Raw genomic sequence first — 23,543 nt, forward strand, 5'->3', positions numbered from 1 at the left:
CCCCCCCCCCCCGCAGTAACGGCATGCGGTGGCGGCGATAGCAGTCTTCACCATAGCCGTTTGTTCATTATGGAAAGGAAAAGCGGCATGAAGTTTTTAATTGACTCTGGAGCTGATATATCAATTTTACCTTACAAAGGCAACGGCAAACCGACAACTTTTGAGCTTTTCGCTGCAAATAGTTCCCGTATATCTACCTACGGTTTGAAACTCCTGGAATTGGACTTGAACTTACCGATCATAAACGATGCTCTGTGACGTCACGATGTCACGTTTTCTCGTTGTAGCGTTTTTCGCCTTGCGATGGATGGTAACCTAGCAACGGATCGCCAGAGAGTTTTTCGAACGTTTTAATGAGTTGATTGTATTTCGTCGTACAGAATGGATGTCGCGTATAACTTGTCCGTGTGTGTAAATAAAATGTTCATGTCTTTAAGAATGAAATTTACATCTTCTCATTGCCGTCGCCTTTATGTACATTCTGTAGCTCCATGTGAAATTTTGGATGCCGATTCCCTCCTCCTCCCTCCCAAAAACGGGAATAAAGGGAGGGGCCGAAGACGCCCTTAGCCCCGTTTCTACAATGAAATCTCCCTACAACTATACTGGATATCAGGGCCGCAACTGGATGCTTTATCACCCGGGGCAAGCGCGTGTTTTGACGCCTCCTTTTAATGTTGAAGGAGAGGTTTCAAAATGAAATTTGCGTCCCTTCGGGTCTAGCGCCCGGGGCATGAGTTCCGCCTGCACCCCCCCCCCCCTAGTTGCAGCCCTGCTGGATATAACGATAATCCCACTACAAAGATATTTTTTCTTTGCCCGCAGAGAATCTTTATATCGAAGTTTCATTGTATTTCCGCACCAAGCTCAATGTCTGCTGAAGGCAGCCCTGTATTAACCTTACAAAAAAAACATTAGTATCTATCATTTTATTATGGCCGCCGATAAGTGAAGAAGTGTAAGTGACTTTTCGACAAAAATAGCAGGAAAAACTAAACAACGCTATTAGCATTAATCGTGATGGAGCTGTCAATTGCGACGCAGAACCATTTTGTAGTTCTCCTTGGTGATTGCCGTGCGGTGCGGTGCGCACCCGTAATGAACCACATCACTGGAGTCAAAGAGGACGGTCAACATGACTTTGAAATTGTATCGCCTGAAGACAAAATCGTCAGTCATAATAGAATAAACGTATCCAATGTGCTAAAGCTCACCTCTTTTGCGAGTTCTCTAATCGTGATTCGATGATCCTGCATCAACAGAGTCCTCACTTAGTCAATAACGATCCCGTTTCTGGATGTTATCGTTCTAGGATCCTAAGACCTAACAGAACGTATTTCACTCTCCATTGATGTGCGGCCGTCTTTGAAGCGGTTGTACCACTCTCTTGCATTTATCGGTGTGGTGCCCATTTCTTCATCTCCAAAGGTCTGTTGAATCTTGCGGATTGTTTCCACTCCCAAGTCACTAAGATTCACACAAAATTTAATCCAGTAGCGTTCTTCTAGTCTTTCCTGCCATTTTGTAAAAAACAAAAATGCACCGGGCTCGCTTACACAACCTCATTCATTTGCGGTCTGCGGGGGACTGGCAGCTTCTGCAGACAGGTAAAAATTCAAGCATGCGCACTAAGAACGCCAATACATACGTGCATCAAACCACGCCTTCCTAGCTTCGTTACTACTACTACACCACACATGCACCTCACCCATATTCCTCTGCGGAACTTCTAACGAATTTGTACATGTTGGAATATGCATGTCCGTGTAGTGAACTTTCCGTGAAGCGTGTTTCTTTGTGATTCTTTTCATATGTAGTGCTGCCATCTGCCATCAATTTTTCTAACTATGCGTGAAGTATAACGATTGGATAATTGTTCCGTTTTAGGCCTGTTGCTCTCTGGGGCGAGAAGTTTAAACGGGGAGATCGGCTTGCATTTGCGCATTCAAAAACTTCAGCCGCGACCACCATTGCGGCGACGGTGAGGTTCGAACCCGAGTCCTCGCAATGGTGTTAAAGTATGAATATTTCACTTCCCTTACAAGATGATTACCCTTCCCCCCCCCCCCACACACACACACACACACACACCGGACTCAGACTCAGATCCTCTAGCATGAGATTAGATATTTTAAAGTTGTCTCACTGTGTGCAGATTCTGACAGACAATTAATTCCTTGATTCCCGTTTTCCCGTTGTGTTGCTGTCAATAAACTATGTCGTCTCTCATGTATGTGTGTTTATATGTATATGGCTTTATAATTATGTTATGTATATATGTGTTTATATATCTCTCTTACGCGCGCGCGTGTGTGTGTAGTTATTCATGGGTCACCTCCTGGCGACGTGTTTATGCACCTGCCCGTGTAACCTTAACTTTGTGTCTTCTTGCCCGCTGGTGGTCTTTCGGTGCTTAGTGCTCCGGACGCGCCTCCACCATGGCCCAAACCCTCTGGGTGACAGTTAAGAGGTTGTCATGGTCGGTTTCGGGTCCTCGCGATATGAGTCCGTCACTATGACCACTCGACCAACACAGCGGCTTCCTAACTTCATGGGTTTACTTAGTCGGATACTTTTCGAATAACCATTTGGTTATCCTCTAGGGAAAAAAAGTTTAACAGGGCTGAGAACTGTGTAACAAGCCGTAAAATCACAAAATCTTGTGAAATATGATATCATAATATCTTAGTACAGTATAAATGTCGGGGGGGGGGGGGGAGGGGGGGAAGAAAAACATCTTGATATTCTCGAACCGTACATAAAATTTGTTTACTAACACTTTTACGTCAATCTTATCGTCACCTTTCTTCAAAGAATTCCCGAAGTTTCTCAGAAGTGTCTTTGTTGATTCGTTTATGTGCGTAGTTGTCTAATAAGAAAAATACATATATATAAATTTTATTAAGCAATGTAGTTTTTGATAAAGGCAGTATATTTTCGATAATAGCACCAAATATATTTAGAGTGCGAGCAGTAAAACTGTTAACCACCTTTACATCTAGTTTATACTTGGTATACAGTGATATCTCAATATAACGATACTCTGTGGTCCAAGAAAAAATATCGTTGTAGATTTGGATTAACGCTTATTCGAGAGACAGCAGTTCAGCAACAGTGTATATGTTACTGCCAAAGATTCGTGACGGGGCCGGTAACTTCGCGAAGAGGCCGGAGATCCCTAGCCAAAGCTCAATGTGTTGATGGTAGGTGCCAAATACACTCTCTTTAACCGCCAACATGTGACACATGTCTGCAAATAGCAGCTATATTGGATTAGCTAAATGTGACGAGAGAAAAAACTTTAAAAATAATTATATGAACATATAGTTTTTCTGCCAAATTTTGGATGGAAAAATGATTGCCGCATCATGACTACGGTTTGATGGGTTTTCATAACTAACGTGGACATAATTATCACGAAAAAAATCCTGGGAATCACCCGCTATTTCGCGAACCAACCAGCAGGTCGATATTCAACAAAACTGGCCAATTAGCGAAGTGGCCAATTTCGGGCAGTAACATGCATTTTCAATTAAGACGAGAAAATATCGTTATGGAGGGATTTACCTTTATATCACGGTTATCGTTGCAGTGAGATTTCACTGTATACATGCAGTAAGAATCCGTTTTGTTCTAATATTACCGAATGAAATGACCTCCAGTCATGAAATTTTCTAATCTCCCAGATAAGTTAACATAAGAGCAATGCAAAAACCTGGAATTCCTTTTCATTGGAAGAAATTTCGTTATAAAGAAGTGATTTCTTCAGTTTCTTGCAATTCGTTATAACGGGATTAGACTGTATAAGAAAGGATTTCTCCTTTGGACACAGAAGAAGACAAATATGAGAAATAATTCAAGGACCGGCAAAAAACAAATAAGAGGTCATAGTTCGCGGACAAGAAAAAAAATACATAATTAGCAGATACAATCTGCAGACAGGTAAAGAATTAACTATAAATTTTTGCAAACGGCGCTGACTGCATAAATAGGTATAAAAATTAATTTAGACGAAAGTATTTAAATTTTTCAATCTCAAATTATGTAGTTGCTAGCTATATTAGGCGGAATTTTTCGTAGTCCAGTGGTTGCAGAACACTGATATACGGTGTTTTAGAAACATTAGAGGAAAAAATTATTTTTTGAGACAAAAAAAAAGTCATCCAAAGGTTTAACTAAAAAGTGCAATAAATGGGATTCAGAGAGTTTTACTTTACCTTCTTGATTTTTCCGGTCGTGAAAACTGGACTGATGATTGTTCGAACCCTTTTCCAGCGTTCGTCCCGTAGAGCAAACAGCATTTTTGCAAAAATTTCGTGAGGCGGTACTATGTCAGAAACATCCTGTCATTTGAAGAAAAAAAAGTGATTAACATCAATATATGCTCAGAATTCCTCCTTTCTCCTTTCGTTCTTCAGTAAAATGTTTCACATGCCTCATAGGAAGTGAAAATTATTTTCTATGTTTTCCCCCCAAGAAGAACCCTTAATTTCTTATCTAATTTATACGACACTATTGCCGTTATTCATAGCTAATTTTTTAAACCATTTTACCGTCGTAGAGACAACTTCCAATTACAATGATTCCTTGACAAACAAAGATAACCAATTTCGAAATCACATTCGTTAGCCGAAACACGATTTTCCTTTGGTTTCTACAGAAAATTAGAAATTTCAGAACTGTCCGAAATTTCGTAGAACACTAGGAACTATAAAAAAAACTCATCGGAAGCCGCGATACACTATTGGATGAAGGAGAATTTAAAAGGGAAGGTAAAAAAATTAAATATCTTTTTATTTTACACTACGTTCACTACTCTGCTGGGTTCGTGGGCCATGGTGGAAAAAATAGTGTGGGAAGGGTATGCTATCAGTGCCGTGTTAACGCATGGGCCCACCCGAGCACGGCCCGGGGGCCTCACAAAAATGGGAACTAATTGAAATTTTCGAGAACTTTTCCAGGTAGGGCCTCAGAAAAATCGATTGGCCCGGGGACCCATGACGCTCCTAAGACAGTCCTGTGTGCTATGCGACACATAGTCCCTTTCACTCACGTGCAGATCGAAAAGATAAGTTTTTAGAATGTTTACACCGATCAGTTTGGTAATAAAATTCTCACCGTATGCAGTGAAACCATTTAGTTTTAAGGCTTATTTCCCCCTTCTATTTTAAATGCATTTTCTCTTAGCGTGGTCATTCATTTTACATGAAATGACTCTAAATCTTTGTGAAAGAGAAAAAGAGATGTATATGAAAAACAATGCCAAGGTGGAAATAAATTAATTGGACTCGGATGACAGTAACTCAATGGACTCATTTTGATTGCCACGAAAATTTAGCTCACGATGCGACTGTTTTATGTCAGCGCATGCCTCCATATCAACTAAAATGTTTGTTTTCCAAAAGATTCGTAAAACGAGGCGTTCGTTAGCCGAGGTATCACTGTAGAAAATACGCTGTATATCTTTTTAACGAATTTTTGGTGATGATGAATTTGTAATTTAACATGTGATATTTTATAAATTTACCGCTGTGTTGTGGAAGATGTTGAAATCTTTCACCAGTACATTCTTCACTATGGCTGGATCAGTGACAATCAGGGTTGGTTTTCCAAAATCAAAGCTCCTTAAAATTTAAAAAAAAAAAGAAAAAAGCGTGAATGATCAATTGCATAATAAATATTATACATATTGAAGGGGTGATATTAGGCATCAAGAGGAGCAAAAATTGCCATAGAATACGGTATTGCAAACCACGTTTAGTCGGTGAAAATCACAAAAATAGACTTCAAGAGAGTATAAACTTATATATATTATATAATATATAACAATACATATATTGTAATCATGCTCTCAAGTAAATGGATTTTGAACTTATTTTGTACTTATTATTGCACTTTATTTTGTACACCACATGCTGTATTGCAATCAATGCTGTCAAATAAATGTTTTTTTCTACGTATTATTGGCCTTTTTGTTGCACTCGACGTCACACCCTTTTCACATAAGTATTTTTGCGATTTTCACCGAATAAGCGTGTCTTTCGATACCGTGTTCTGTGGCAATGTTTGTTCCTCTTGATGCCTAATATCACCCCTTTGAGTTTGTCACCACTTCAAGGCAACATCTTGTATGCATGAGGGAAATATACTTACCCATAAACTCTTCCATATTTGATGAGCCCCGCTAAATATATGTCATGCATTTTCTAAAGAAGAAAAAAAAAATTCAAGTAACTTTTGCTTATGCATTTTTAAATTACAGAAAATAGCAAAACAGTGATTATGCATAATCACCGATTGTCTTGTGAATTTGATAAATTTCACAACACTTATTGCGTTTAGCGGCGTTGTGCCTAATTCTCAAATAAAGTAGATAAGTTTGATAAATATGGGAAAATTCATATTTTTCATTCACTGACTCGTCAGTTTTTCGAAGGATTTAACAACTGGCTGTTGCGAAGATATATTTTGGAAAGAGAGAAAATTCAACTGCCCCTGCGGGGAATCGAACCCACGTCCTTTCACTTTCCAGGTGAACGCACTAGACTACAGAGGCACCGAATCTCTCAACCGTCAGTTTTTCCCTTACATAATGCATGCACTGTACGTATTTTGCCATAAATATTTAATAAAATAAATATAGATGTGAATAAGAAAAAAATCTAAGTATAATATTATCACAGTCTTATAATGTTAGCTTCTTTCACATTTATCAACATGTGCAAACATGACCAACATTACCGATCGAATCCATCATCCTAGACTGGAATTTAAACATAATATCCGGTATGCATATAAAAGTAATTCATTGACGATTTACCATTGCAAGCTGCGGATTATACATAATCAGCGGACACGTGATAAATTCAAAGTATGTAAACAAAAACTTTTCAAATTCACAAATATTGTCTTGATAGTGAATTTATCACTTTTACAATAAACACATACTGTATATCAGCATGAAACTGTTGACATCGAAAATAAATTTAAAATTTGAGTTTTGTTTCATTTTTTTTTTACTAATCAAGTGTTTTGTCGTTGATTTCAAGTAAGGAGCATCCTGTCTATTCAATCTGGAATTCTTTTATTTACTTCTTTTTTTTTTGGAAAACATTACTCACGCCGCTGACAGAGTCTCTCATGGAGTCCCACCAAGAAGATCGATCTACGCATGGTATGTTCAGCTTTTCCCAATACCTGTTCGGTGATCTAAGGTACCTTCAGAAGAAAAAAGAGAAAAATATAACATGATTAATTGAAAGCACCCGATCACATGGTTTCTTCTTAAAAACAGTGATTTCTTATGCATATTTTTATACATTGAATTGCGTCCGAACGAATAGTTATGATTTAGAGTAGGGACTACACAATCCTCCGGCCCACCGGCTCTTAAAAAGTTTCTCCATTAGAAAAACACCATGCCGGCCCTCATTGGTATGATCTAGGTTCGAAACTCGTTTGTGGCAAAGTGGTGGTCTGCTGAAGTTGGTTTTCTGCGGTTTCCAAACCTCGAAACCCACAACAATGAGAGCCGGTATCCCATTTGAAAAAATGTTTCTGCATTGGGAAAACACACCTACAACACGATACTTACATAACACGACAGTTTTGGTACCGGTCATATTTACTTCAAAATAAGGAAGACAGATGGCAGCACCACGACAACACGAAACAAGCATGACTCTGACAACATAAATACGTAGTACAATGAGCGATGCATGTAATTTATGCACACACAAAACACGTTCCGGTATGTACCGATTCATTAGAAATTCTCAGAGGAATGTCTATACGAGGTACATATAAGTTGTCGTAGAAAGGTATCATTTTACGCGACACCATATAAACCTAGGCTGGTTATACTTCCTCGATAAAAATACAGGAAATTTGCCAATGGCGGAAAATTAAGCGCTACTGTATCAATCACAGTGAATTAAAATTAAATTCACGAAAGATACTTCAGTTTGATAAATATGCCAAATAAATATTTATAGGTTATAATTAATTACAATAATTTGTGTAATTGTGATAATATAATTAATAGGTTATGAAAATAATCTTAATCCTTGATTTCAGTAAAGTGCAAAAGTTCAAATTTCGTTGAAAATATGAGAAAAAATAAAATACTTTTATAAAAAAAATCGGGTCGGCGAGAATTATACAGAAATGTTCTGTGAAATGGTCACCAGATGTATATCCTGCCAGTTTGCAGCCCGCAAACTGGTAATTTCTGTCCGGCCAGCGGACTGAATATTTTGAGCAGGCCACACAACTCCTGGTTTGTTTTTTTATTATTATATATGAACATCACGTATTCCCAAGAGATCTTTACAATCTGTGCAGGGAATTTGTTAGTGGCAGATTAAACATCCATGCCCGAACCGGGATTCGAACCCATACCTGCACTATCAGAAGCTAGCTCCCTGACCACTGGACTGCCTGACGGAAATTATAGAGGTCACATAGAAAATATAAAAAACAATCTTTAAGCCTCTTTTCTACGGTATTCAAAAACTATTTCGCACAATTTTTCATTTCTTTTACTGCTTTTGGAGAGCGGTTCGTCACTTAATAACAAAATATTTTTGACATCAATATGAATCTTTCTTACTTGAACAGAAATCCCAAAATAAGCAAAACTCCGATCAAAATCCCTGTCACAAGCTCAGCCATATTCGTACCTGAGTCTGGCTATGTCACACATTTGTGTGTGTGTGTGTTTTATCTCATCACTATTCATATAAATATAATCAGTATGGCATTATTTTTAGAGATAGTTCCTTGCGAGACCACGTTATCTAACACAGTTTATGTGATAAGGTGTCCTTGTAACTTTCGATATAATTTTCGTCATTGATTCGCGAATAGGATTTGATAAGCAGGAACAAACGATGACATGCAATAAACAAAGAAGGGATGGAAGGTCGACTACGATGGCCTCAAATCATTGAAGGTTTACATCATACTTATAATATATAGGGCTGATATTCTATTCGTACCTATGTGAATATTGTTAATATTCAACCCTTATGCTGCGGGGATAGTCGGAGAAAATTTTCTCTCAAAACGGCAGCGTGTGTAAAAAAAATTGCAGTTGTCTTTTGTGAAAGATCAAAACTCATATAAACTCATATATCGTAATCAAACTCATATGTTCAAATACAGTAAAACCTATCTAAGGCCGGTATCACACACTATGAAAGTTTTATAAATTTCCTTCATAAAACGTGAAAAATGCGACCAATAAGCTTATCGGTTACATTCGAGAGAATGAAATCGATACGCTTACTGCTAGCATTTCGATTTTTATAAAATAACTTTTATAAAACTTTCACGGTGTAATTCCTGTCTAAAACGGACACTGTATGAGACGTAAACCTGTCTTCGACAGAATCAAAATAAATATTCCTTTCATTTATTAATGCTGTTATGAGTGCGCCTTTATAAAATGAAAACCTGTCTAAAATGGAACATTGTTTCAGTTTTTTGACGTTCCGTTTCGTGCAGGTTCCACAGTATAATACAGGGTGTTTCAAAAAGAATCATCCGATTTAAAAAAAAAATCATAACTATTCAGCTTTTAATCCGTTTTGATTAAATAATGTATAGGTAGAAAGAGGGAAATCTCGAGTTTCACACAGTTGCCTACAGGTAGCGCTAGCGCTCTTCCTTCGGCCGTCACTTCAGTGTTTGTTAAGATTGGCTTTTCCTACAGTTAGAAACCGATTCGGATTACTTCATTTTCCAGCAGGACGGGGCACCACCACACTGAAGATTGGACGTTCGAGAATTTTTGAACAATCGCATTCATAGACGATAAATTGGTCGTACGGGATCTAACGATTCAGTTAAACATCACTGGCCTCCAAGATCGCCGGACCTCACATTGTGCGATTTCTTCTTGTGCGGGTTTATAAAAGACTACGTTTATGTGTCTTCCCTTCCAGCTACATTAGGCGAACTGAAGATACGCATAACAGCAGCCGTGGAAGCAGTTGATACAATTGCAGATCCTCAATTCTGCGAGCACCCTTCTGGCTATAATCGGTCAAATTCACCAAAACCTTTTTCATTCCACCATCTTCCGAAAGAGTTTACAATCAACTATATCGGTTTCCTGGTTCAGGATAAATTTATAGTCCTTTGTTTGCAATGCATCACCGAAATCATCGCTTGTCGAAGTAGATATTCGACGAAAATTCGAAATTGGCGGTTACAGATTTTGGCGGGAATTTGATTTCGCACAATAAATCCTATTCTATTCTATTCGCACAATAAATCCTGATTTTATATATTTTGTGGGGGGAGTGGGAATCGGCATCTAAAGATTCATGAATTATCACAGACTGAATAAATGAACGCCAGGGTCTCTGCCACCGGACTTATCCCGCTGCCGAGATCTCTTCCAGCCCAGCTTCATGGCAGAGTCTGGAACAAAGTGACTGCACCTAACAGTCTGAGTGTGTAGCTAGTGTTGTGTCTGATATTTCAGTGCTGCCATCACAGGCTGTAGTACAGGAATGAATAATATATATTACATATATATTGTTCAAATATCATATAATATATGATATTTGATCATGTGAACAAAATGAAAATTCAGAATTATTTTTTTTAATTCCAAAATTCCAGAACTGATGGAAATGTATAAATTCAGAATTATATTGAGAGAGAAAAAATCCAAGAATAATGAAAGAAAATGTCTCAGATAATGAGAGAAGAAAATCCCAGAATGGAGACATAGAAATTCAGAATTAATTACAGAAAAAATCCCAGAAAAAAAATTTAAAATATATTTTATATTTTTTCCCTTCTAATATCGTAAGTTCCGGGCCCGCGGAACCATCCAGCCCGGCGCGATCGTACTTGTCGCACACCCACCTAAGGGCGGCTCTGCCTCTATCTACAGGATATATGCATTTAATGTCGAGCTACAAGAGCTGAGAGAGATCGTAGAAGTGAAAAATCGAATTGTCGCCAAAACCTACTCAAATTACTTCGACGAATGCAGATTTCAGTGATGTATTGAAAACAAACGACAGAATTTCTCCTGAACAAGATGACCAAATTAGTTTATTCAATTCTCTTTCGAAAGCTGGTGAAATGGACAAGTTTTTTGGCAAATTTGATTAATTGTAGCTAGAAGGGTGTTTTTACGGAATCGGCAATTAAATATTTTGGTGATAAGTCGATTTTGAATTTCGCCAATCTTTCAATGCCTGTAGCTCGCCTTTAAATCCAGATATTTCGGTGAAATTGGTGTGATCATACACAGGGGCGTAGCCAGAACTTTCGTTCGGGGGACCAAAGTAATAGATATTGGCCTTCTCTTTTTTCGGTCATTTTCTCACATTTCGGGGGGGTGGGGAGACCAGACCCCCCAAATCCTCCCTCGCTACGCCCTTGATCATACAGGACTTTTTCTGCCCTTTCGAAATGTGTGCTTAGTTTGCCTGTCTATCAGAAATTTCACAAATACAGGTTATTCAGAATAGAGATAACTCGACAATGGTTCAAAATAGCACAGGGTTAGTAGGTTGTTTCACGATCCACTTGGGCTCGTCTATCACTCCCCCCCCCCCTTTCCCTCCCCGTTTCGTTTGGTAGAATAGGCCGGATTCACCCTGTATACCAAGTTTCAATGGAACACAAGTGGTCGAAATAATAACACACAGTAGTTTCAGAATAATTAAACTGACAGTACTCAGTAGAAATATATAGTTTGACACTACTCTGACCATGGCCACCACAACGGTGAAGCTCCATCCGTGGAGCCCGGGACGATTCTCATTATTTTTTGTTTTTTCACGATACAAATTCACTATAAAAGGCCCGTGAAAAGTTTTGTCCTTGGGGCCCCACCAAAGCTCCCTGCCTAGGGCCCTAGTCCAGGAAGGGATCATGGCCTCGACCTATACGAACCTGTTGTGGTAGATGTATTTCCTTGAAACTTGATATATGCGTTATTGGTACCATGGGATAAGTAAGATAAAAAAAAGAACCGTTTTTCACCTGGTGGTCAAAAATTTAACTTTTTTTTATTGAATCATAATTATCATTTATGGCCCACATATCCTATATGCTTCATCAGAATAGTCGCTGCATATGTCTGAGTAGTGTCAGTTTATTTATTTCCACCATGTACAGGGGAAGAAACGAGAAATTGTTATTTAAAAAAAGAAGGACACATTGACCAAAACAACCGAAAAATACGGGTCATATGGTCATCAGTATGAAGATTGGTTATATGATAGCTTTACGAAATCTGGCAACAAGCGTGTAATTTGATTGCACAGGCCGTACCAAACAAGTTTCAAAATTGTAAACAACCATGATCAAGACTGGGAGGAAAGGGCGGACGGCCCGGTCCAGGCGTTCGAAGAAACATGACGGTCTTGAAAATGATAAGAGCGCGTTTCACGAACTGTTAACGTGGATGATTCGGAAGGGGTATCGACCAAATTGCAAGCTGAAAGTGCATTCATTCCCTGGTAAGTATTGGATATGATGCATTCGGACATTTATAGGCCTATCTCTTGCGTAGGGACCTCGTGATTATAGAATTATGTGACATTATTTTCGGGAGAAAGCATTTGAATTGCTATGCAGGCTCTTTAATCTATGTAGGGCTTCAGACGTCGCTTTACTGGGGAGCCCCGTGGTGCTGTTAAGAATGACCCTTGGCTAGGGTTGACAGATTCAAAAACTGAGAAAGAAGGAAGCCTACGAGCGCAAATTTGGTGGCGACGTAACTTTTCTCAATTCGCGCAACAGGTGCCGCCACTGTAGTCATAAAAACCGGGGAGGAACCACCACCACAATAACTTTTTCCAACTAAACCAGTCTGACCCTGTTAAAAGTGCCATCCCCAAAAATATTTCCTTTCTCCACATCAGCCTGCCAGGCCTTCTTAAAACCGTTGAAATAGCCCTGAGGGCAGAGCTCTGCAAATTTTCTCGTATTCCACATTTCTTTTCTTTCGGAAGTGTCGCTCATCTAGGAATCAGCATTAAATGTTTTTGCACAATTTTCTTTATTTTTGAATGGGAAATGCAACACCCCCCCTCTCCCACCTCAGTACTATACAAGGCATTAGATGTTGTTGAGAAAACCACTGTATTCTTAAAATGTTGCAGCTTTTTGCCAAATGTCTTTTCCATATTATCCTGGAGTAAGCTGGGCCATTTAACCAATTAATAGTTCCAGAATAGCATTGGACCTGCTCTGGGGCAACTTGAGTTCTTTTACTCTGGTAATTTCAATATCAATCGATCAAAGTGTGTAAAAGTTCATGGGGGGGGGGAAATATACAAATACTCATGTCAATGAAGAGAAATATGTTTCAGAGTGAAAAAAAAAAATCCTCAGAAAAAAAAAATTCCGGAAACCTGAAAAGGAGGACAATAGGATGAATTTTCTCAAATGCAGGAGGATGCTTGAAATGACATTAAAAAGAGGACGTCTGGTTACCCTGCCATGGCCCATGTAGTTGGTAGCATGATGGTGATCCACGAACGTCATGAAATAATGTTTACATTACTTTACATTACATGTGAGGTTTTTTTAAATATTTTTACATCATATCATTTTAAGCTGAACCAAAGAATATTTTGATTGAAATTGATCTCAAATGAATGATAATGTTTCTAACAGAAACAGGTAGAGGCCTCATGACCAAACAAGCAATTCATGAAGGAGACGTAATCGTCTCCATACCAGAGCAGCTGCTGATTACTCCAGGACTCGTCTTGAAATCGGAACTTGGGAGATGCATCAAACAGTGAGTGCCATAGTTTCTTGCACACTCTGTGAACGCAACTGATGTTTTTTTATGAATATATGTCTCTGACTTTCATGGTTTGCCTTAAAAAAAAAAGTTGAAATTTTTTGTACCATCACACTGTTTATAGGGACTATTACGTCAGCATCAATAGGAGAAATTGGAGGGGGAAAATACTAATTTCTTAGTTTTTAGCAGGGTTATTTGTTTTAAACCATGGTTTAAACCAACTGGTTTTTTTCAAAAAAACAGATAAAAGTGGCCTAAATATCATTTTTTTCCCCTGAAAAATATCATATTTGTTCATTATTAGCCAAAATGTTTCATTTTTACCTTATTTTATATCCTTGGGGTACATTCTGACGGTATATCTTTAAATGACATAAGATTTTATAAGTGGTTTTTTTCAAAAAGTCTCATAAAAGTGGCCAGAATATATATATATTTTTCATATGAAGTATCTTAGTCATTTAAAGTTATATGTAAAAGCCAAAATTTCTCATTCTTACAACACTTTCTAACCTTTGGCTACATTCTGATGCTCTATCTTTAGCAAATTCATGAATAAGGATTGCATCACACATCTAAATGTAGTGGTGTATTATCTCACAGGGTTTCTTTTTCCGTTCACAAAGAAGCAGCTACAGTAGTGACACCATCATGCTAGGGGCAAGTGGTCCTATAATCCAATAAAGACACCAGCTGTCCTTGAAGGACAAAGACTAGTGTACTAGTTGTTACATTACCTCACATACATTTTCATTCCCATAAGAAGTAGCACATCTCCTACTGTATATCTCCCAGTCTTAATATATTCAATAGTAGTTTTTTTTATAATTTCACACACACACTGTTAAGCCCAGTTAATCAAGGTTCTACTGTATAGTAGTAACAGATTTATAAAAAATAATCAGCTATATACAGGGTGATTATAATTTAAGTTTTGATTCCAAAACTATACAATAAGTACTGATCGGAATGACCTGAAAATTTGCATGGATACTCCTGAAGCAATGGACGTTTCTTTCGCAAAATGTGCAAGTAGACGATGCTGTACTTGGCCAGCAGTATAATCTATTTTGTGCAACCACATCATTTCGGCACTTCCACAGCATCAGTGTGTGGATAGAACTTCTATCAAGATGCACATTCCAATACCAGCAAAGCAGCTGCTGAAGACCCATTTTGACAGGATGCACCTTAACCCTTGCAACTTCTGGCTGTGGGGGTACCTCAAAATGTTATAAACAGTGGTCAGATTGCAAACTTTGGTGAATTGTAATCTCCAGCACATTCCCTATATGTTAGAAGTTCCTCATTCCTCAGGAATATGAACGGGGGAAAGGGGACGCGTTTGGTTTAATAAAGCTGAATTGCAAGCACATCCACATTATGATCATGGCATACTCCGATTCTGCTGTTGAACAAGAATATTTGTGCTTTCAGCCTCATAGCCAGAACACGCGGTTGACAACATATTTAAAATTTTTTGAGTAAGTTGTAGTTATTTGTTCAATTACTTCATTTTTTTTGTGATGTTTCCGTGAATTATGGACTTGTGCAATGCTATAATTAAGTTATAATTTTCCCATTACTGGCTATCGTTTCCATTCTGCAAGCAAATTTCCCACGTGTTGGATGATGTCATTAATTTTACATTTTTAAGTATTTTTTCCCCTTCATCAAATAAAATTGAATTTTTTCAGGAATATTCATGTCAATTTTCAAGTCATTCTGACAATCACTCTTTTTTTACAGTATTTTGAAATCAGAACCTTAGTTATAATCACCCTGTATATCGTAAATCATCGTTAATTAATCTGCATTATTTATGCTTCATTAAAGACATTATATTCACCTAATTTTTATTACTTTTTGCAAAATAGCTTCCTAATTAAGTATACTGAAAGTAACTGGAGAAAAACCTTTATATATTATATGATTAATAATAACATTAAAAGAATTTTCAAACACACAGTAATCCATTGAGTTAAGCAAAAAATAATTAAATGGCAAAATGGTTTTTGTTAAAATGTAATAAATATTTATTGATTAATTAACATGGGAATAGTGTTAATTACATTAATAAACATTTTATTTTAGTTAATTATTACAAGTTTGAATGATTTTTCAGAAATTTCATTGTTTTTAATGTTAATACTATTTAAACCAAAAAAACCGGTTTAAACCAAAAAACCTGGTTTAAACCCAAAAAACCCGGTTTTTTGGTTTTTTTCAAAAAAACCGGTTTTTTTACCAACCCTGGTTTTTAGGCACCTGAACTATTATTCCCTCCTATCGGTAACATTGGTAAGTCCTCAAAAGACCTCCTTCTCTAGACCTCTCAGACACTCCCTCTCCATGTCCTGTCTCACTTACAGGAGGGGGGGGGGGGTTGGCAAAAGTTTTATGTCCACTCAATGCATCACATGCATTGTCTTTGAGTAATTTGCTGGACTTCCATACATGAGTGGATGATATGCTCATCAAATGGGAGAGATGTGGTTCACTGAGGGTGCTCATGATGATCGGGGAGGGGGGTGAATTGTCTAATCTCATCCTGCCACTCTATGTATATTCTCAAAGGGCAATCAAAATCAGAGGCATACACAGGATTGGGGGGACAAAAAACAGGGAGAAGGGGGTAAAAAAAACCTGAAAATGTGCTGACACTGACGTAATATTTTAATGGCCCCATAGGTACTATGAGTTTTTGAATGTCCATGCTGAAGTAGACTGTAGGACAGCTAATGTAAAACCCTGATGTGTGTCACTAAATTCATGCTTCAAGGCTCAATCAAATAAAGTACTCTCTTGATAGGCTAATCCAGCAGTGCACTAGTCCAATCCTTCCAGTTATCTGTGGTTTTTAAGTTGGTTTTCTTCGAGCATAAAAAAGGAAAGCATGTCACTACATGTCTATATTCAGTAGTTTACATTATATAAATTGACTTTTTTAATTAAATTCCAGTAATCCAGCGATTGGTAATTTGACACACTCTGGTTTAATGTGTCGGATTCGCAATAGTAAACTGTAGTTTTCAAGCTACTTACTTGCTGCCACTCAGGTGTACTCTGTGTGATAGCATTGCCTAATAAACTTGTCACTCACTCCTGCTGTCATGGAATTTAGACACTATCCAAAAAGTTGCCAAAAGTGGCATGTTGTTTATTTATCCAGTGCGAGCATGCCTGCTCGCACTGGATTTTATTGTCTTGTTTGTCTACTAGGGCTTTAAACCTGCTTAGTGAAATATTAATAATGGAATCATAATAATAATACTGATGTGATAGCACAATGTTTTTTCTGGTTTAATCCAAATGTGGTTCGGAGGCATCAAGTTGACAATAATAACGGCACATGAAGCCGGGCCCTGCTATCATTTATTGATCCATAAATTTTCCAATGCAGTTTCATTGTGGTAAGCCACACATTTATTATTCATTTTTTATTATTCGTATTTGGGAGTGAGGGGATCATGACAAAGTAAAAGCAAAATCACATCTATGATTATAGCTATAGCAATTTTACTGCATTCAATCTTATGTCTCATTTCTATATTTGGATGCAGGTATGTTAGCAATTGGACAAAACATTTTCTGCATCGTTGAACTTTGTGTGATTTCAATTTCATCACACAGTGGCTGTGTTTATTCTGCTCTCAGTTGCATTTGAGCATCAATTTTTTCCCCCATTGTTCATACTGTTGAACCGCTTCTGTTGGGCATAGGCCTCACATGCACACACATGACACCTTCAAATTCCGTCAAATTTCATTATGCATTTCTGTGATTTTTTTTTTAAATTCGGAAGTACCATTGTGTTGTCCATTCAATTCCGTGGATGCATGTGTGGATTATTTCAATTTATGATGATAATTAAATCATGTAAGGGTGTCCTAAGGATTATTCCGATTTCTAATATAGATGGTTTCTAATATTGATAATAGTTATGGTGCTGTGGAAGGAGGAGGATAAAAAAAAATGGGTGAGCAGTAAAAATATTTTTATTTCCCTATGTTATGTGCCGGGTTGCGACCCGGAGTCTTGGTGCTGGTAAGGGTAATTAAATTCCATTTTCACTGCTGGTTTGCTTGCAGCTACTTTACTTGCTAGTAAACGTGGCAAACACAATTGGCACTTTACTGTCACTTTCATGCAAAAAATCTTTCTTTTCTAACACTATTGACGATGTGGGAAGAAGGCCAAATTTGTCATTTGTTGTTAAGCTGGGTGAAAATTGGTTCTAAATTTGTACCCTCTACAAAAAAGTTAAAAACATATGTGTCAGTGGAAAATAAGAGCTGTTTGGCTGTAGTTGTCTGTTAAGCTACTACCAATCACAAGACAGTAATCTCTCTCGTCTAATCCAGAATGAGAATCATAGACCCAACCAATCACAATGATGTGCAGGTAGCAGAGCCAAAAATAGTTGATGAGGAGGACACCTCATCGGCAATCTTTTGGCTCTGAATATTTCCACCATACCTGTGGGTGAAATGTTACAATTTAAAAGTAGACCATGGTCAAACAGCTCAGTAAGCTCTCTGGTCCTTCATTCCATTATTCAATAAATGCTACCCATAAAAGCCAATGCATATGTGTCAATTCCATCCCGGAATCATCATATGATATCAGCTCTTAATCCATCCCTTAGTTGTGGTTCTGTTTGGATTATATTAGTTCCCCCTCCCCCTACCGATAAGTTGTATCTGCTGTAAGAGGTTACCAGTGGGGCTGGACCAATCCAAGGTACCCAATTGCCATGGTGACTAAAAGATTGTCAGCAGTGCCAAAAATTCTCAGAGTAGGCCTGAAGACAACACAGAATTTTTGAAAACTATCAACATTGAATACAGTCTGCCAAATTTCTAAAGTAACCTACTTAGGACCATTTTTCTCGAAAAAAGTTTTCTTAAATAAAGGCAGCCAACTCCTAATTTTCTCTCCCTCAATTTCTCAAGCCCTTGTGACGAGTGTAGTCATTTGTTTTACCCTGATTTTTTTTGATAGGCATAAAGAAAGACTTGACAGATACCAGGTTGCCATGGCAACTAAAAAAAAGAACAATTCTGTAGATTTTATGGTTTTAGACAACTTAAATGATTTTTTAGATCAGTTTTATTTCCGAGTGAATAACTGATGTCCTGGTAATTGTGTATTTTTCGTGATTTCATCTTCCCAATGCAAGTTGATTCAGCATGTTTTTTTTCCCCAGGTTTCTTCCAGATAACATCAATGGTCTAGAAATATTATCATTATTTCTTATTATTGAGAAGGCTAAAGGTCATGCATCTGATTGGCATCCATACATTGCAACGCTTCCGTCCATCTATTCTCTCCCGGCATACTATAATGATTATGAGTTATCATGTTGTACAGACTATCTTTATGAACAAGCCTTGAAGCAAAAGGAGACGATAGCCTCATCATACAAAAAAATCAGCCATCTGCTCCATATCATGAGAAAAGAGTTTCAAGATGATAGCGACTATTTTAATTTCCATACCTACAAGTGGGCTTATTGTACAGTTAATACTCGATGTGTGTACAAAAATTGTGGAAAAGAAGCTGAATTTCACGGAAACTGTCCATATTGTGCAGCTATGGCTCCATTTCTAGATCTACTCAATCATGATTACAGAGTAAAGGTGGAATCATTTTGTTTCTTTGAATATATACTTTTGATTTTCAGTGAAAATTAATGCATTGCTATAATTTTTATATTTAGATATAGGTATAAACACACAAATGCAGCTACACTTTATCTGTTAAGTGATCAGAGTTACAAACAAAAAAATGAATGCAAATGTATTAAATATTCAACGAGCAAGCATGGATTATTTTTTTCTTTTGCAGCTTCTCTCCTTTTTCTTCAAATTTTTTACAAAAGCTTCGGCAAATTGAGCATGACAAAACTGACCCCAATTTTTAGAGCATAGTAGTATTTTATGTGCAGTAGAGCATCGATTATCCGTATACTGGTTAACCAAAAGTGTTTAAGTCAACAAATTCACTGCCTTGAAATGGTCATGAAGTGTTTAGAACCAGCAAGAAGAATGTGATGCTGTCCACTTGCTGTCGTTAAAACATTTGGCAGATTTAGCGGCAAAGAAACGAGTCTCGGCTCTCAAGCAAAAGAAAATTTTGGATTTATTTTCCTAAACTGTAGGCCTACTTTCATGGCCATTTTGAATTTGTCAAACTATGTTAGTTAGTTCTCTGTTATTTTTAAGGTGTGTGATACAAAATGCATACCGTTTTGTGTTTAATATCACTGTTTCTTTGTTTCATATTGAATGATTGGCTATCTGTAAAATCAGTTATCCAAACACCCCCAATTGTTTTGGATAATCGATGCTCTACTATATTTATTTCGTAAGTGACGCTATTTTTAATATGCATAGAGTACAACTATAGTAAGTGCTATTCTTCTCAAAGTGGACTCGTCCAAGTTTTGACGACTATTTTTTTTCCTCACCCTCTGGGACTTAGACGTGTCTTTCCAGTTCCCGTCTCTGTCGAGAGCTTTTATTTTCTTCCCTGCCATTCACAAAAGACTCCAAACACACCCATACTCTCTATCTGGGCAGTCTTCAAAAGTTAAAGGGTTAATCCTAGGGATGTGAATTGAAGAAATTTACAGGACACAAGTTATATACATTCCATGAGTATTAAAGGTTCAAGAATGTAATTCAGAATTCATTGGAGGTTCAAATTGATGGGCACTATAGTTGCAGCATTGTGTTAAGTGCTATTGAATTACTTATTTTACTTTCAGAACTTCTAATAAGTAATACGTACCTGACAGTACACGTCCCCCCCCCCCTCCGTATTTTTGGTAATCAAAGAAACAGTTCTCTATCTATTATAATTTTATTTGCAAACAATTCATTTATCTTGTCTTTAATGTTCCTGTTAAAAAAGCAATGCCTAGATATAATGTTAAATACCGTCTTTATTTTCAGGTTGATGCTGGATTCAACACAAACACCAAGTGCTATGAAATCAGGTCACAAACTCATACAAATAAAAACACACAGGTTTTCATAAACTATGGGAGTCACAATAACTGCAAGCTGCTTGTTGAGTATGGATTTGTGATACCAGGGAACATAAATGACTCTATCACCATTCACTGGAGTAAAATTTCACTTTGTATTTTACTCTCTTTTTTTTTAAATCTGTTATGCGTTGATAAGACTTAAAATATCTAGGAACAAGTTTTACACTGAATTATTATGCCTACCCAATCGAGTCATGTGAAATAACTTTTATTGATTACCTTAAACTTTGCTTCTATATTATAAATACTCACTGTTTTAATGTACTAATTCCAGTTAATGGGATTTTTTTACATTCAAAATCTTTTTGGCTTATACATATTTACACTCAGTCTTAAAAAATAATAATAATGCAGTAGAGTCTAGCTTCTCCGACATAAATGGGCCGGCAAAACGTCAGGTGAGTGAAAATGTCGGATAATAGAGAGATGTTAAGAAAAGCCTATTAAACGTCAAACTACAGTTGAATTCCGTTATAATGAACTCTAAGAGACCAATGAAATCGCTTCGTTATAATGAAATTTCATTATAAAGGAATTCCAGGTTTTTACATTGTTTCTATATAAACTTATCTGGAGGATTAGAAAAGTGTTCGATAAAGTTAGATTTTCCCTAACAGTATTCATTAAAGCAGGATTTGACTCTATGTTATAATTTTATATATTACGAACCTAATAATCATGTTTTACAACAGAACAAATTAACTGAAAAAATGAACTTACAGTTACAGAATATTCTGAAGTTAAATGCAGTATTTAAAAGTTCAGTCCTGAGATAACTTAAAGAAATTTTAGATCATAGTCTGCTTTCCTGACGAGTGTCATTTCATTGCTGCCAATTCTCACCATTTTTGCAGCATCCTTAACCCGATTCCTGTAGCTTCTTGTTGCTCAGTGTATTTAATTGCAGTTTCTAGAGCAGTAATTCGTCATTATGTGAAGTTCTGAGAAGCTCAACAGCTGGTGCTTGATCTCAATTTTGTTGTCATTGCAATTGACAATAGCGACAATTTTTTCAACAGTTATTTCATACTGATTATTTTAGTGTAGATGGGCGTGCCTCTGTACTGTCTGGATAACTAATTAGCTGTGGTTGAGTTTGGAGCAACAAAAAATTGACTATGCTCAGAACTTGCAGTTCTTGTTGCTGATTAATGTGTTTTTTGTTTTTCTTTTTTGTGGTGGGACGTTGGATAAGCGAAAGGTCAGATAAACAAGACTCTACTGTAACAATTCTTTTTGTCAAAATAACTTTTATTCTTCTATCACTACTATTTCATTATAAATTAATAATGAAAATGGATATGAATTTTCCTAAACCAATTTTTTATATAAATTGGTCAAGTGTCATTATATTCAAATTTCAATTTTTCAGATGATGTTTCGTTTGCATTCACGAAATTACATCATATGGAGGTTCCAAGAGAAAAAGAGCAGTTCCTCAAGAACAAAAAATTTACCAAGTTAGTAGAAATTTTTTGAAACATTCTCACTTTTTAAAAAAATCAAAATTTCAATTTCCCTCCCTGCCCCTTAAACACTTAAAAAATATAATTTTTTTTATAATTTAGGAACATGCATGTTTCTCATGATGGTCTTTCCTGGAACCTGGAGGTCACTCTTAAAGTATTATGCGCAGGTTCAGAATCCAGGTGATTTTTTCTCTACAAATTGTGAATTTCAATCACTAAATAAGTACAGGCTCAACTCAACTTAGCCTGAGACTAGTGAAGACAGAAAAAAAAAGATGTGTAATAAATTTAAAAATACATTGACATCTTATGGCACTTATGCATTAGCCTTTTTGATTTTGCCTTGAAAATGACACCTACGAGTGTCGAAACATGATGTATTTTTAAATTATTTACTATTTGCCTATTACATGTTTTTCTCACACTTTTTTCAGGTATCACCAAATAGCTAACTTGATGCTTAAAAAATATCTTGCATGAACTTTTACCTTTATCCTCCTTCAATGCATTTATATTCTCTTACTCTAGCCCCTGTTGGCAAGACATAGTGATCTCTACTTTCGTATTAACTGCCAATGAACAAGAACAGTTTGTGTATCTGATTCAAATGGTATTGAAAGCTAAAAAAGAAGAGTATGATAAACTGTTGAAAGCCATCCCAAAACCTTTTCATGGAAAATTTGAATCAGAAAATCTACATATGATACATACCCTTTTGACGACAGAAAATGAAATTTTATCTAATGTAACTCAATGTCATAAGATTAGTACAAGCTGATGTTAATATGTGGCATTAAATATATATGGTTTTTATGTTAGTATTTTCTTTTTTCTTGTATCCATTTTTCAAACATGAACACAGTTACTTCTATAGAGATAGAAATTTCATTTGTCAAGATTTTGACTATGTCCGAAAAGCTGAATCGATGTTGCAGCAATGCACATAGATAAAATCTTCATGACCAATGAAATTGCCAACTACATAGAAGTTTTCAACTCCTGGAATCAGAATGTGAAGTGTGTATTGTACATCTGCATCCAGAAAAGTCTTCTGATTCAGTGGTCTCTATTTTTTGGTTCCAACATATGAAGACTTTGATTGGATCATCATATCTTATGCTGGTTCTGCAATGTCCATCATACATAGATACTTTGGTGATATCATGATATCCTATGCTGATGCTAAGAAAAGCAGATCAATTGCAAACCAGGGGCTATTGGCTCCACA

The 23,543-nt window shown here is 36.8% G+C and overlaps 2 protein-coding genes across 2 annotated transcripts in view; one reads left to right on the top strand and one right to left on the bottom strand.

Annotated features, from left to right (window-relative positions):
• The window catches only part of LOC149083425 (uncharacterized), a 44,095-nt gene extending 35,354 nt beyond the window's left edge, over positions 1-8,741 (bottom strand). Inside the window, exons 1-6 of the mRNA XM_089236831.1 lie at positions 8,612-8,741; positions 7,122-7,218; positions 6,154-6,206; positions 5,528-5,624; positions 4,218-4,343; positions 2,778-2,869 (exon numbers count right to left, since the gene is read on the bottom strand). Of these exons, the coding sequence (XP_089092957.1) occupies positions 2,778-2,869; positions 4,218-4,343; positions 5,528-5,624; positions 6,154-6,206; positions 7,122-7,218; positions 8,612-8,673 (527 nt within the window). The 5' untranslated portion in view covers positions 8,674-8,741. The remainder of the gene's footprint in view (positions 1-2,777; positions 2,870-4,217; positions 4,344-5,527; positions 5,625-6,153; positions 6,207-7,121; positions 7,219-8,611) is intronic.
• A 3,545-nt stretch (positions 8,742-12,286) lies between these two features.
• LOC149083426 (SET domain-containing protein 4) lies at positions 12,287-23,128 on the top strand. The gene is made up of 7 exons (XM_089236716.1): positions 12,287-12,491; positions 13,654-13,780; positions 18,999-19,431; positions 20,749-20,923; positions 22,219-22,306; positions 22,415-22,495; positions 22,844-23,128. Exons 1-7 carry the CDS (start codon positions 12,332-12,334, stop codon positions 23,091-23,093), a joined length of 1,314 nt encoding a protein of 437 aa, XP_089092842.1. The 5' UTR covers positions 12,287-12,331; the 3' UTR covers positions 23,094-23,128.
• The last annotated feature ends 415 nt before the right edge of the window (positions 23,129-23,543 follow it).

The sequence above is a fragment of the Pholcus phalangioides genome, unplaced genomic scaffold, assembly GCF_987345545.1.
Source record: "Pholcus phalangioides strain wild (caught in Gottingen) unplaced genomic scaffold, Ppha-v1.0 ptg000009l_1, whole genome shotgun sequence".
Lineage (NCBI taxonomy): Eukaryota > Metazoa > Arthropoda > Arachnida > Araneae > Pholcidae > Pholcus > Pholcus phalangioides.